General features: G+C 44.5%; 2 protein-coding genes and 1 long non-coding RNA gene across 6 annotated transcripts in view; 1 reads left to right on the plus strand and 2 right to left on the minus strand.

The window, feature by feature from the left end:
• The window catches only part of LOC121393056, a 1743327-nt gene that overhangs the window by 1122703 nt on the left and 605299 nt on the right, over positions 1-15325 (plus strand). The window lies entirely within an intron of this gene.
• LOC121401053 lies at positions 24-10874 on the minus strand. Of its 2 annotated transcripts, none has more exons than XR_005966082.1 (3): positions 10812-10874; positions 8393-8487; positions 24-81 (listed from the first exon to the last, which is right to left on the minus strand). It is a non-coding gene; the product is annotated as an uncharacterized LOC121401053 (long non-coding RNA). The 2 variants fall into 2 exon arrangements; XR_005966081.1 differs by having other exon boundaries at positions 10816-10873.
• LOC121400999 (class E basic helix-loop-helix protein 22-like) lies at positions 5113-8385 on the minus strand. Its single transcript, XM_041585399.1, has one exon. The coding sequence runs from the start codon at positions 6826-6828 to the stop codon at positions 6211-6213; it is 618 nt and encodes a 205-aa protein (XP_041441333.1). The 5' UTR covers positions 6829-8385; the 3' UTR covers positions 5113-6210.

Here is a 15325-nt window from a genome sequence, read left to right on the forward strand (position 1 = left end):
AAACTGATCCGCGACTCGCTGATCACCATAAAGCAGGAAGTGCCGTTGCTGGAAACGGGAAGTGATGTCATCAGAAGTGGGCTAGGCAGAAAAAAAAAACATTTTTAAAAACTTTTAAAGGAGTAAAACTTGCTAAGATCCACAACTTGACCTGCAAACCCTCAGACCCCCAACCTGCATCTGAAAGTCCTTCCTACAACCTACAGGTTCGCTGTTTTTTGGGGGGTACCCAACACCCTGCAGGGCTCTACCCTGGGGTACTCAGACTCTTAGGACTGCCCTGCCTGGGAGCACAGGGAAAATGGCACCAATCAGCTCTCCAACACTTGGATGCTCCGTTGGGGTAACAGATCAGGAGACTGGTATATTTTTTTGTACCAATTTGAATATTTTTTCCCGATGTCCCGCCAGCCCATTCCGACACTGCCCCTGGCCAGTTTTCAAATGGGGGTCACTGACCCATCTAAAAACAAATGCTCTGTAAAGCTACAAATGATCTGTTATTGCTTTTTTTATTACTCTTTCTATTCAGCCCCTCCCCTATTCATATCCCAGTCTCTTATTCAAATAAGTCAATGGTTGCTAGGGTATTTTGGACCCTAGCAACCATATAACTCAAAAACCACAAATAAAAAATGAAAACCAATTACAAATTATCTCAGAATATCACTCTCAACATCATACTAAAAGTTAACTCAAAGGTGAACAACCCCTTTTAGTTAAATTTTAGTATGATATATTAGTTTTCATTTTTTATTATTTATGGTTTTTGAGTTTAGATTTTTATTCAACAGCTCTCCAGTTTGCAATTTCCAAAATTTGGTTGCTACGGTCCATATTCCCCTAGCAACCACGCATTGACTTGAATAAAAGACTGGAGTATGAAAGGCAGAGGCCTAAATAGAAAGAGGAGTAATAAAAAGTTGCAATAACAATAAATTTGTTGCCTTACAGAGCATTTGTTTTTAGATGGGGTCAGTGACCCCCATTTGAAATCTGGAAAGAGTTAGAAGAAGAAGGCAAATAATAAAAAAAACTATAAAAAAATAAATAACGAAGACCAAAAGTTGCTTAGAATCAGCCATTCTATGAAATACTAAAAGTTAACTTAAAGGACTTAAAGGAGCCGCACAATCACACTGGCCAGTCAGGGAAAGCGCAGATTGTGAGCGGCCTGAGCTGGGTAGCGCTGCGTGCAGAGAACTCAAGCTGAGCAATGGGTAAGGGCAACTGGTGGAGGTGGGAAGTGGTATAAACCCCACAGAGCAGTCAGGCAGAGGGAATATTCTTGGTGCCAGAATAGCCGTCTTTCTCTGATCTGATCCGTAGCCGGATGGCATTGGGCAGGGGCCTGCCATTCACAAACACGCCGTCCAGCTCGTTCACTTCCCCGAAGGCAGGCTCTGCAGAGAAACACAAGTATAAGCGCAGTCGACTCCACATACGAGGTGAGAGCTCTATCCCTCCGTCCAGTAGTTCCACTCTGGTCACGTCGTACAAACAATTCAATGAGGTTGAAGGCGCAATCACTGGCTCAATGGTAGGGATAGAGATTACCAATACAGGTAAAATAAAATCCAGATTTATTAGTTCATTTAAAATGCATTAGAAAACTCAAAAATGGAAGAATGGATGAAACAGAGCAGGGGAGTTCATGGCTACCATTGAGCCAGTGATTGCGCCTCCAACCTCATTGAATCTGCAGAGAAACACGGCTCCCTTTACTGCTCCATACAGTGTGATTGCGCATCTCCCCAGCAGCCCGCAGCAGCAGGCAGAAAGAATCTTCTCGGTGCCAGGGTAGCCATGTTTCTCTGAACCGGAAACAATGCATTTACTATTAGAGAGAGACTAAAAATAATGCAGGGGGTTCTGGGTCTCCCTTGTGCATGGAAGGTACCAGGGCCGGACTGGGAGTAAAAAGCAGCCCTGGCAAAAAAAAAAAATCAAAGCAGCCCACAAATGTGTGCTAGTCTTTTACCTATACACATTCATGTATATATATATATATATATATATATATATATATATATATATATATATATATATATATATATATATATATATATATACACACAAACAAGGGAAAGTTGTGCTCACCACTATTTTTTAAAACCATTAGGCGGGGGTGCAATGAGGCTGTGACCACAAAATACATATAGACAAATACAAGATTCCTCTGCACTCAACCCATTATCAATATATTTAAGACGGAGACATTTTGTGCATACTGCTACTAAAAAATGCCTTACCCTTTAAACAACACAGGGATTGTTTGTCCATATATTACAATATATTTAAGCTGAACAACTACGTCAAAGTCATCCCATATCTGGCCAGTCCTATGCTCAATTTTCATCTGATTCATTAAGAATTCAATTGCTTAATTATACATTTTACAAAGGGACTAAGTTTTACCTGCAACTTACTAGCTGCTTTCAAAGTAAAACTCCCAAACTTGGCTGCCCTTTTATTAGACACCAGTGGGATCACCTGACTATAGCTGGGAGGGGTGGGAGCTACAACATGGAGCTACAACTTAGTCCCTTTGTAAAATGTATAATTAAGCAATTGAATTCTTAATGAATCAGATGAAAATTAAGCGTAGGACTGGCCAGATATGGGATGACTTTGACGTAGTTGGCCAGCTTAAATATATTGCAATATATGGACAAACAATCCCTGTGTTGTTTAAAGGGTAAGGCATTTTTTAGTAGCAGTATGCACAAAATGTCTCTGTCTTAAATATATTGATAATGGGTTGAGTGCAGAGGACCTCTTGTAGTTGTATATATATATATATATATATATATATATATATATATATATATATATATATATATATATATATATATATCCACACAATCCCTGACTTCTAATATCCTTATTTACAGTAGGGGGTACATTATCCCTTATAATACATGAGAGATACTCAGAGTTCCCTTTATAACTCAGCCTGCAGCCTTGTGCCTTTATATGGTCACAGAACCCCTCAGTGACTTCTAATATCCTTATCATTTACAGTAGGGGGTACAGTATCCCTTATAATACATGAGTGATACTCAGAGTTCCCTGTATAACTCAGCCTGCAGCCTTGTGCCTTTATATGGTCACAGAACAACCCCTCAGTGACTTCTAATATCCTTATCATTTACAGTAGGGGGTACATTATCCCTTATAATACATGAGTGATACTCAGAGTTCCCTGTATAACTCAGCCTGCAGCCTTGTGTCTTTATATGGTCACAGAACAACCCCTCAGTGACTTCTAATATCTTTATATATACCTCCCATCCCACATATACACTCTGTGCTGCACTTACCTACACTATCCCCCCGATATATACCTCCCATATACACTCACATATACAGCAAGCAACAATAGTTTCCTGCCTCAATACCCTGTAATGTAAGAGTTAATTTTAAACAGCAGAATAGGGAACAATACTATTGTCTTCTGTCTCTACTCCCCTGAAACAGTTAATTATAAATAGCAGCAAGCATAGCCAACAATACCCTCTGCTTCCTTAAAGCCCCCCTTTCCAGCAGCCAGTTTGCATAGTAAATTTACGATACTTCTTGTGACCCACGTTAACTTTAAACAGCAGCCTTCCAATTAGAGTGTGCACTTCTCCAGAGCAGCAGAGAACAGGTGCCCAGTACAGGCCAATCCTCCCACATGCTTTTATTGAGAGAAGTGCGCACTCTTACCTGACCGGTGCTGGTACAGCAGATCGCTCAAACACAAGCAGGCCATCGATCTGGTAGGAGGTGGGCTGGGCCAATTGTGTGGGCAGGCATCAGGAGAATGCACACTCCTGCATACACTCTCAGCATATGATACGTATGATCGTATCCGAAGAGGCTGCCCACAGATCTTCCAGTCTCCGCCCTCGTGGCTCAGCCCTCCCCCTGTCTAAAATGCTTGCCGACTGCCGTATACCTAAAGCAGACGGCAGGCATTCTTTCTAAAATAAGCTAATTAGGAGGAATAGCAGAAAAGTGCTGCGCCGCATCTAATCAGGCAGGGTGCGGCCCACTTCAACACAGCGGCCCCACGGGCATTTGCCCGAACAGACACATTATCAGTCCGGGCCTGGAACGTACGCTGCTTTCTTACAGTGGGGACAGGAATAATGACATCCCGTTGGCCCTCTGAAGAGCTGGAGAAAGATTGACGCGCTGTCAGTGAATAGCCAGGGAGGAGAAATCGAGCGCCGCAGGATGGGTGGTCGCCCTGTCGCCTTTTCCAACGAGGAGGGGAAGCAGAGTTATTTCTTAGTAAACGCTTTGCTATTTTAAATTTTAATTTGTCTTGGTGTTTTTTTTCATTGTGATCTAACGAATTTTTTTGTAAAAATATTTGATGTTACTGGTCCTTTAAAGTTGAACCCGGACCTGTAACCCACACCCACATTTTTACCTACCTGACCTGCAACTGCCTGATCTGCAAACTGATCCGCGACACGCTGACCATCATAAAACAGGAAGTGCCGTTGCTGGGAACGGGAAGTGATGTCATCATTAGTGGGCTAGGCAGGAAAAAACTTGTCCATTAAATGGGCTGTTCACCTTTAAAGAGGTGGTTCACCTTTCAGTTAACTTTTAGTATGTTATAGAATGGCTAGTTCTACGCAACTTTTTAATTGGTTTTCATTATTTACTTTTTATTGTTTTTTTTTTTTATTATTAACCGTTTTTTTCGGATTCTTTCCAGTTTTCAAATAGGGGTCACTGAACCCATCTAAAAACAAATGCTCCGTAAAGCTACAAAAGATCTATTATTGCTCTTTTTTTATTACTCCTCTTTCTATTCAGCCCCTCCCCCATTCATACTCCAGTGTCTTATTCAAATAAGTTAATGGTTGCTAGGGTAATTTGGACCCTAGCAACCAGATTTTGGAAACTGCAAACTGGAGAGCTGCTGAATAAAAAGCTAACTCAAACTAACTTAAAAACCACAAATGAAAAATGAAAACCAATGGCAAACTGTCTCAGAATATTACTCTCTACATCATACTGACAGTTAACTCAGAGGTGAACAACCCCTTTAAGTTAACCTTTAGTATGATATATTGGTTTTCACTTTTTATTATTTGTAATTTTAGAGCCATTTAGCTTTTTATTCAGCAGCTCTCCAGTTTGCAGTATCTGGTTGCTAGTGTCTAAATTACCCTAGCAACCACAAATTGATTTTGATTAAGAGACCGGAATATGAACAGGAGAGCTTACTGAACTCCAGATATCAGGATGCCTTACTATCGCAGGTGAGAAAGAAAGACACCCTTACTTTCCAGGCCACAAAGATCTCAGTATTTGGAGATTTCTCGGCAGAAGTCCAGCGCCAAAGAGCAAAGTTCATGGATGGGAAACGGCGCCTCCGAGACCTTAACCTGCCGTACGTGATGCTGTATCCCGCCAGACTGCGAGTTATCATGGAGGGACAGACGCGATTCTTCACCGCGCCGCTCAAGCTCAGCAACTGGCTGGACACACAGAAGATCCGGGCCTGACACCTTAAGGCACGGCAAGAGCAGCAGCATTTTCTCGTGACCAAAGGAAAGAGCCGCCCAACACGCAAATGAATGTACAGTGAGTAAGGCCTGTTGAATGTTTTGTTCTGTATAACTGATATCATTGCCAACAAGGCCAACCAGAACTTGATTGGACACTGAGGGGACAGTACATACCATCTATTTTATGAGTTGTCTCTTCAAAGCTATACTCACATACTAGCTGTTAACCCCATGGAACCGAGTAGGCGCACTGCTAACTTTAAAGTCTTTTACACTTGTTTATTCACCAGTTCCCAGGTGATATGTGTTTTTCAGTTCACGACCCTAAGGGGCCCAGCAAGAATGAACGCCTCAGTTTAGCTGTGCTAGTTAGGGAGAAATTCTGCCAAAAGTTGGGGACATGGGCGGAAGGGAAGGGGGAGGATACTTAACGGTTAAAGGACCAGTAACATCAAAACATTTTTTTTAAAAAATTCGTTAGAATACAACAAAATAAAAACACCAAGACAAATTAAACTTTAAAATCACAAAAAGTCCACTTCCGCTCCTGTTCAGAAAAGGCGACAGGGCGACCATTCATTCTTCGGCACTTGATTTCTCCTCCCTGGCTATTCACTGACAGCAGCATGTGAAGAGGAACAAGGGACACTAAGCAGCAGCAGTAGCGCCCGTCTCCTGCACCGTGTCTCCCACCTCAGCGACTCGGTCCACGTTGAGCTGACTCTACACATCGTGAGTGAGGGTGCAGCGCAACAGCTGCAGAGTTGGGGATGGAGGTGCCAGCGGAGATGGCCTGGCCTTGGTTGAGATAAGCCATGAGCCGCCTCATCTCCTCGAGCGCCTGGGCTTGCATGAGGATGTAGTTCTTGGCCAGGAGCAGGATGGCCATCTTGGAGAGCTTGTGGACCGAGGGGCTGTGCACGTAGGGAATCACCAAGCGGAGATCATCCAGAGCATCATTCAGGTCGTGCATTCGCCTCCTCTCCCGGGCGTTGATGTTGAGTCGGAGAGTCCTCTGCTCCTTGGACTTCTTGCCTCCTCCGGTAGCGCATGGGGCATCCAGCTTCATTCCTGCTTGGGAGGCCATGTGCTCAGCCGATCTTAGCACCAGCTCATAGCGCCCATCGCTGTCATCATCCGGGCTCTGCTCCTCTTCTCCTCTGCTCTCTGTCACCGACACCCTGCCGCCAGCGGTCTCCCCGTATTTGGCGCACATGTTGGCGGCAGCCAGAGACTCAATGGTTGTACCCAGGCCCGGACTGGCAATCTGTGGGTTCTGGCAAATGCCAGAGGGGCTGCCATAAGATGCCATAGAAAGTCACTATTTAGTGGGCTGGTGGGGAGCTCAACATGGACCGAGTCGCTGAGGTGGGAGACACGGTGCAGGATTAGTGGGTTAGCGCTGGCTCAGGTTCTCAGTCCGCATTACTCTCGCTAAGCAGCTAGTGTGCGCTGTCTTTTTCCTTTCCTGCACGGGACCCCCCTGAACTGGCGAAGTCCAGCAGTCGGTGCCCTTAGTGCCAATCTCCCTTCTCAGTCCCTGGACTTGATACCAGTTGCTCCTGTATAACTGGTCGATGTAGAGGGCAACTCCCAGAACTAGAGTTTAGATCCTTCAGCTGCCCCGTGCAGTGGGATTATGGCCCAGACAGTAGCAGCAGCCCGGTGGCCTCTTCCCCTGCTGAGACTCTGTACTCAGGAACGGGTAGTTACACCGCAGCAGGGGTGATCTGTACAATATAGCGCTCCCTGATGCAGCAGCCGCTTTACATGCTGTAAGTACAACATGAGAGATAGACAGGGAGGAGAAATCCAGCGCCACACAGTGGATGGTCGCCCTGTCGCCTTTTCTGAACTAGAACGGACGTGGAGTTTCGGTAAGTTATTGCTTAATAAAGGCTTTGTAATTTTAAAGTTTTATTTGTCATGGTGTTTATTTTTCGAAGTATACTAACACATTTTTGATGTTACTGGTCCTTTAATAAGTTTGCATACGCATATAATTTAATGTTCAGGTACGATACATGGGAAAATTGGAATTGGTTCTACCCTGCACAACATGCTATTGAATGTATAAATGTCTAGAAAGTGTATTAGCTGCAATGTCAGGGGCCTTAATAATCCCATTAAGCGCAGATTGACACTGGACTACCTCAAAAAATCAAATGCCAAGGTAATTCTACTGCAGGAAACCCATTTGGTGGGGGCACAGGCTCTGAGGTGCCCCTGGGTGGGATGGTTCTACCAAGCCCCATACTCCACACACTCTTCTGGAGTAGCAATACTAATACATAAAAGTGTACCCTTTAGATTTGAATTCATCAAAACAGACAAAAAGGGCAGATACATCTTTATACATGGCTTCCTCCAATCTCAAGAGGTGGTGCTTGCCTCTATATATGTACCCCCCCCTTACACAGATGAGTGTCTGGTGCAACTAATCCAATTTATAGCACAGTTCCCCCATGCTGCCGTAGTAGCTATAGGAGACTATAATGCCCTTATAGACCCCAGCATGGATAGGCTGCGTAGAGATGGAAGGACAGTCTCGACCCCCCGCACACAATCTATTAGCCATAACAGAGGCGGCTGGCCTAGTGGAAGCATGGAGACATTACCACCCGGGAGTAAGGCAATACTCATGCTTCTCCACCTCACATATGGTCCTGTCACGAATAGATCATGCCTTTCTGAACCAAAGAGCGCTCACATTGGTGAAGAGTATTAAATACCTGCCGAGAGGCATCTCAGACTACGCCCCATTGGAATTAGAATTGAGGCTAAAGCCCCAGCAAAGCAGACCCAGATGGTCTCTTAATCCTCTCTGGTTGCACCTACTTAAAAATCAGGATAGAGTAGAAGAAACCAATACCGACCTTTTAGGGGCCATTGAGGATTCAGACGACGACTTCAATGGGTGGGAGGCACTGAAAGGGCATCTCCGTGAGTTCTTTCATGTAGAAATCAATGCCTACAAGGGTCAATACGCCATTAGGCAACAACAGCTAGAACAGAAGTAATTAGGATAGAAACACAAGTCGCAATACATCCCACAAATCAAGGATTTGAGGAACTGAAATCAGCGCAAGAGGCGGTTGCAGACTATATTACTGAAAAGGCAAAGCAACAGTACCTTTTCTCCAAAGTAGATATTCACAAGCACGGAGAAAAAGCAGGGAAAATGTTAGCCCATTTGTCCAGACAATACTCAACACCCCCTGCTATCACCTCCTAAAAGACGCAAATGGGAATCCAACGGCAGATGCGTTGGAAATACAAAATATTCTAAAGGGCTTCTACTCTAAGCTGTACTCCTCCACCCTAGCCCCCGCAGATATGCCAGGGGTAGAAGCATTCCTTAACTCAGGGCAGCTTCCCCAACTAATTCCTGAGTATCGAGAGTACCTGGAGTCAAGTATATCCCTAATTGAGGTGCAAGAGGCCATTGATTCTTTCCCTAATGGGAAAGCTGAAGGTGTTGATGGATTGCCCATAGAGCCCTGTATAAGGTCTGGAGTACATTAATTCCCAAAAACCTGTCCCCTATCCAAGCACTCCTCATGGTGCCTGTCAAAGCTAACAGGACTAACCTCAACCCCATTTTAGGGAATGTCAAGTGGATCTTATCCAAGATTACCCATCTAATGGAAATTTCAAATGTTTACCCGTCTACCCCGCTATGGGGGAAATGCCAACCTGGGCGGAGTGGTGGAGCTAAAGCCCCCAGAAGGTTGGTTAGACAAAGGGGTACGCACAATAGGTGATGTATGGCGACATGACAAACCCCTTGCATTCTCCGAACTTGAGCTGGGAGGGCCATCCCTCATCCCATTGGTTATTCTATATGAGGCTCAGGTTAAAGCTAACAAAGTGGTACAAAGAGAAGCCCCGGGAAATAGCTGGGCACCCAGTCATTGCACTAATAAATACAAAAAAGACCCAGGGCATAAGTTCAAGGGTGTACAAACTGATCTGTAAGTACCGACACAAGGATAAAGCCTTAAAATGCAGAGAGCAATGGGAAAGGGATCTTGGAGTCCTTACTGATACGCAGTGGTCGTCTGCGCTTAAAGCCCCGTCTCAAGTGTCCTTCATTCCTAGTCACAGAATATTACAGCTGTACCTCCTACATAGGGCCTACTACACGAGGAGCAGACTAATGTTCCCCAATCTCTCACCACAATGTCTTAGATGCAAACAAGCAGTGGGGGATCTACTACATACCCTTTGGAGTTGCCCCAAGCTTCAGGCATACTGGAGCGAGACACTGGAGATCCTAGAGGAAGTAACGGGGAGGGATAACCTAAATGACCCTAAACTATGCGTATTAAATATACAGTCAGATACTATTGTGGACTCTCAAGGGGCTCTACTTCTAAGTAAAGCTCTATTTCAAGTGCGTAGAATCATTACCCTTAACTGGAAAGCGGAGGCCCCGCCAGTAGTAGCACATTGGATAACTGAGGTGTCTAATCCGGCCAACACAGAGTTCATGTTAGCCAAATATAAGGGCTGTCTGGATAAGTTCCATAGGATATGGGACCCCTGGCTAAGGAAATACCCCCCGCAGAGGTACTGGAGCTGTGATTATTTGTAAAATAAACTCTGTCAGGGTAAAGTATAGTGTGACCAGACATAAGTAGATATTAGCTAGAACTGGATCATTATTGTCTCCTGTAATGGAATATTGTTGTCAAGCTCATACGTATATCCTACTGAATGTGATGTATAAATTTGCTTATGTTCAATAAAATTTACCTAAACAAAATAAAAGTTAAATCAAAGGTGAACAACCCCTTTAAGTTAACCTTTAGTATGATATTTTGGTTTCCATTTTTTATTATTCGTGGTTTTTGAGTTATTTAGCTTTTTATTCAGCAGTTCTCCAGTTTGCAGTTTCCAATATCTGGTTGCTAGGGTTCAAATTACCCTAGCAACCATGAATTGACTTGAATAAGAGACTGGAATATGAAAGGCAGAGGCCTAAATAGAAAGATGAGCAATAAAAAGTAGGAATAACAATAATTTGTAGCCTTACTGAGCATTGGTTTTAGATGGAGTCAATGACCCCCATTTGAAATCTGGAAAGAGTCAGAAGAAGGCAAATATTAAAAAAAACGATGAAAAATAAATAACGAAGACCAAAAGTTGCTTAGAATCGCCCATTCTATAAAATACTAAAAGTTAACTCAAAGGTGAACCACAACTTTAGTATGGTGGCCCAACCCTGGGGAAGAGTCCTGCGTGGAAACAATTTTTAATACCAAGACCTGTAACCCACACCCACATTTTTACCTACCTGACCCGCAACTGCCTGATCTGCAAACTGATCCACGAAAAGCTGACCACCATAAAGCAGGAAGTGCCATTGCTGGAAACCAGAAGTGATGTCATCATTAGTGGGCTAGGCAGAAGAAAAAAAAACATTTTTAAAAACTTTTAAAGGAATAAAACTTGATAAGATCCACAACTTGACCTGCAAACCCTCAGACCCCCAACCTGCATCTGAAAGTCCTTCCTACATCCTACAGGTTCGCTGTTTTTTGGGGGGTACCCAACACCCTGCAGGGCTCTACCCTGGGGTACTCAGACTCTTAGGACTGCCCTGCCTGGGAGCACAGGGAAAATGGCACCAATCAGCTCTCCAACACTTGGATGCTCCATTGGTGTAAAAGGCAGATAAATTATAGTCCCTCGTGCCCAGTGTGTTACAGTTGACAAACAAACCCATTTATTGTGGAGGAGAAAACGTGTCTTTGCTGATAGAAGTGAATCCTCGTCAGTCTGCTCTATGGACTCCCATTCAATAATCACACGCAATAACATGGAAATAATTATTCTGCCGGGAGATTCTAATGAGCTTTTAGTCTTCTATCCGTGCAAACGTTGCTCAGAGACGCGTTGTGGTTTCCGATGGTGTGTGTGTGGCAAGGTTGTGTTGGGTTCTTATCTGAGGTTCCCAGACTGTAGGGCTTGACACCCTTGGGGGCAGTGACAGATGAAAGCCTGAGGGGTAGCTAGGGTGAGATTTGGGGAGAAAGCATATTTGTTCTCCTAAGTACCCCTGAATGCCAAGTTTGAAGGCCAGGATAAGATGTTGGGTGTCTTTTTTCGTAAATATCACTGAAAGATCATCTTGAAGGCCAAGTAGCTTAAGCCTTTTGGTGGATGTCTATTTTCTGTCCTACATACCCTGAAAGACAATAATGAAAGCCAGTTAGGGTAAGCGTTACTGACCTAGTTACCCCTGAAAAGCCACCTTGAAAGGCCATTTCAGTGAGATTTGGGGTGAAGTTATCTGATGTCCTAGATATTCTACGTACTATGGGGGAAAATCACTAACGGGCGAAAATTCGGCAGCGACGGCTTCATCGCCTTCGCCACACTTCGCCAGGCGCAACTTCACACAGACAACAATAATTCAAGTTGCGAAGTTTCGTTGCCACCGCCAAACACTTACGAAGTTGCGCTGTTTCTACGGCAGGCATAGCGAAGTTGCACTAGCGTTAGATAATTTGCATATGGCGGGAAGTTAAATTTCAATGGACGTATATGTTGCAGCAAATACATTACACTACAGAAGCCCAGGGAACCTTAAAAAATAAAATAAAGTTGTTATATTGCCCTACACCTGAGCCCACAGTATAGTTTATGTGCCATATGTAAGGCCCGGACTGGCTATCTGTTGGTTCTGGCAAATGCCAGAGGGGCTGCTGTAAGTTGCCATAGACAGTCACTATTTAGTGGGCTGATGGGGGGCTGCTTGGGCCTCTGTGTACTTGGAATGCCAGGGCCTATTGTGAATCTCAGTCTGGACCTGGTAAGGAAATATAGGGGGAAAGGAGGTTACCAAAAAAAAAAATGTACAATCTCTTTTAGCCTATCACCCTGTAAAAAGGAAAAGACGCCAATGTTTTTTGGGACTTATAAAACTTTTCAACTTTTTTTTGGACCAAGTCCTATCTACTCTATTGCACTTCGCCTGGTCTGAGGTGGCGAAGGCAAGTCTGGTGATAGAGTTAACGTTCAGTAAAAACATAAACTCAGTGAATTCGCGTAGTAACGCTCTTTCGCCAGAGCGAAAACACACCTGCCGTTAGAGTGCGAAGTTGCGCTAGAGTCCATCTCCTAATTATGCCGGTGCCCATTAGTAAATTGGCGAAGTGCCAAAATGACGTCACGCTGGCGAATTTTCTCCAGCATTAGCCACTTTGCCCTTTAGTAAATTTGCCCCTATGGCTTAATAGCTGATGATTTCTTATATCGTAGATACCTCTGAAAGACCATCATGAAGGCCAATTAGGGGAAAATGTGGGTCAAGTGTCTATTTGATGTCCTAGATACCCCTGAAACATCATCTTGAAGGCCATCGGGGGCCAGTTAGGGTGAGATTTGGGAAGAATGCCCTGGATACAAAACTCTATGATGGTTTGTTAGGGTGGAATTTGGGGTCTAATGTTTGAAACCATGGCTGATAGACATTGATATTTTCTACATCTGGAACTTTGTTATGAACTAAAGGGGGGGGGCTGAACAAAAGCTGGACCTCCTACTACAGGATCTATCTTTTTATCTCCCTCTCTCTATCTGTCTGTATCCACCATTCACCAGTCTACTTCTATCTATGCATCTCATATGATCTCTCTCTCTCAATGTATCTGTCTCAATCTCTCCATATACAATTCATTGATTTCCTTTAAGTTATATAAATAGAATACATTTGAACAAAGAATAATAAGATAACGAAGATAATTCTAACCCATCTCTTGCTTGAACGTTCTGTACACCCAAAGCCTGGCCAGCGGCACCCAAGGTCATTGCTGTGAAGGTGCAGCCTATCGGCTCTCACGGGGGCCTATCGGCTCTCAGCGGGGGAAGTCCGGTCCTAGGAGGAAACTTCTGGTTAAAGTCCAAGATCGCGGTACAGAAGGGATCAAGAATAAACGTAGTCAAGATACAGGCAATAGTTCAAAAGGCTGGTAGCAATAATCAAAATAGAAAAATCCAATAATCAGCAATCACAGGAAAATAGAAACAGCCAGGAATGAAGTAGCCAAATCCTACAATCGGGCATTGAACCCGTGACCTTGGTGTCCTTTTATTTTATATTTTGGCACCAGACACATCATCACGCATCTGCACACCGGCGTCCAGGGATGGACTGGGGGGCCTTGGGCCCACCGGGACCTCTGGCCCCCCTACTGTGAGGTGCCGATCGGGCCACACGCATGAATGAGCACACAGCGCGCGCATACTTTTTTTCTTTAGAATTCCTATATCAGAAGAGGGGTCTGGCCCGGCGGGGGCCCATGAGGGTCAGTGGCCCACCGGGTTTTTTCCCGGTTTCCCGCCGGGCCAGTATGACACTGCCGGCGTCACTAGGCTGTTGTCCACGTGGTGGCTATGGGTGCCGTCATCTTGGAAGCGGCGCTGTAGAGGAACGGTGAGCCCTGACAGCAATGCCCTCTCAGTGGGAGGCCATAAGTACCCACTTCTCTCTCTCTCGGCAGCCCTATCTCTAACCCCCTTTTGTTCTCGCCTGATTGCTTTCCATTAAGGGCGACAAATTTTTATTTGTGGGATTCCTCTTCATGCTCAAACCTTACTCTCCCCTCATACAATACTCTTCCATCATACAATACTCTCCCCTCATACAGTACTCTCCGTTCATTCAGTACTCTCCCCTCATCTGTACTCTTCCATCATATATTACTCTCCCCTCAACGCGTCGGGCAGGGTTGACAGGTCTAATTATAAACCACCAGAAACCCTGGCGTTGGCATTTGAATTCTCGCACGCACGGTAAACACACAATATCCTATACTTTAATACACAGTACTCTCCCCTCGTACTGCACTCTCCCCTCATCTGTACTCTCCCCTCATACAATACTCTCCCCTCATACAGTACTCTTTCCTCATAAAGTACTCTCCCCTCGTAATGCACTCTCCCCTCATACAGTACTTTCCCCTTATACAGTACTCTTCCATCATACATTACTCTTCCCTCAATGCAGGGTTGCCTGGTCTAATTTTAAACTACCAGCCTGGCAACCCTGACGTTGACATTTGAATTCTCGCATACATGGTAAACACACAATATCCTACACTTTATTATAAAGAATAGGTGGGATACATAAACTACTTGAGCGCCTAGTCTACAACCGACTAACCTCATTCCTCTCTGACAATAACCTGCTGGACCCCCTACAATCTGGTTTTAAGCCACAACACGCCACTGAAACTGCACTGACTCGACTAACTAATGACCTTTTAACCGCTAAAGCCAACAATCATTTCTCACTACTAATACTACTTGATCTCTCAGCTGCATCTGACACTGTAGATCACCCTCTCCTCCTCCAGTCCCTCCATTCGCTTGGCCTTCGTGACACAGCCCTGTCCTGGTTCTCTTCTTACTTTACTAATCGTTACTTCAGTGTCTCCTACAACGGAGTATCATCCTCTCCCCTACCTCTTTCTGTTGGGGATCCTCAAGGATCTGTCCAGGGACCATTACTATTCTCCCTCTATACTTCTTCCCTCGGCAAATTAATCAACTCGAACGGTTTCCACTACCACCTCTATGCTGATGATACTCAGATCTATCTCTCATCTCCTGATCTCAACCCAGAACTCCTAACTCGCGTCTCCTCCTGCCTATCTCTACCTGGATGTCACAACGCTGCCTTAAATTAAACCTCTCTAAAACTGAAATGGTTCTCTTTCCTCCAACTAACACCAGTAACATCCCAAAGGATCCATCATAGCTAACAATGCCACTATCACTCTGTCTCCCCAGGCCTTGGG

The sequence above is a fragment of the Xenopus laevis genome, chromosome 3L (assembly GCF_017654675.1).
Source record: "Xenopus laevis strain J_2021 chromosome 3L, Xenopus_laevis_v10.1, whole genome shotgun sequence".
Classification (NCBI taxonomy): Eukaryota; Metazoa; Chordata; class Amphibia; order Anura; family Pipidae; genus Xenopus; species Xenopus laevis.

Coding starts and splice junctions, on each gene's coding strand:
- LOC121400999 (XM_041585399.1), bottom strand. CDS start 6,828: ATGGCATCTTATGGCAGCCCCTCTGGCATTTGCCAGAACCCACAGATT.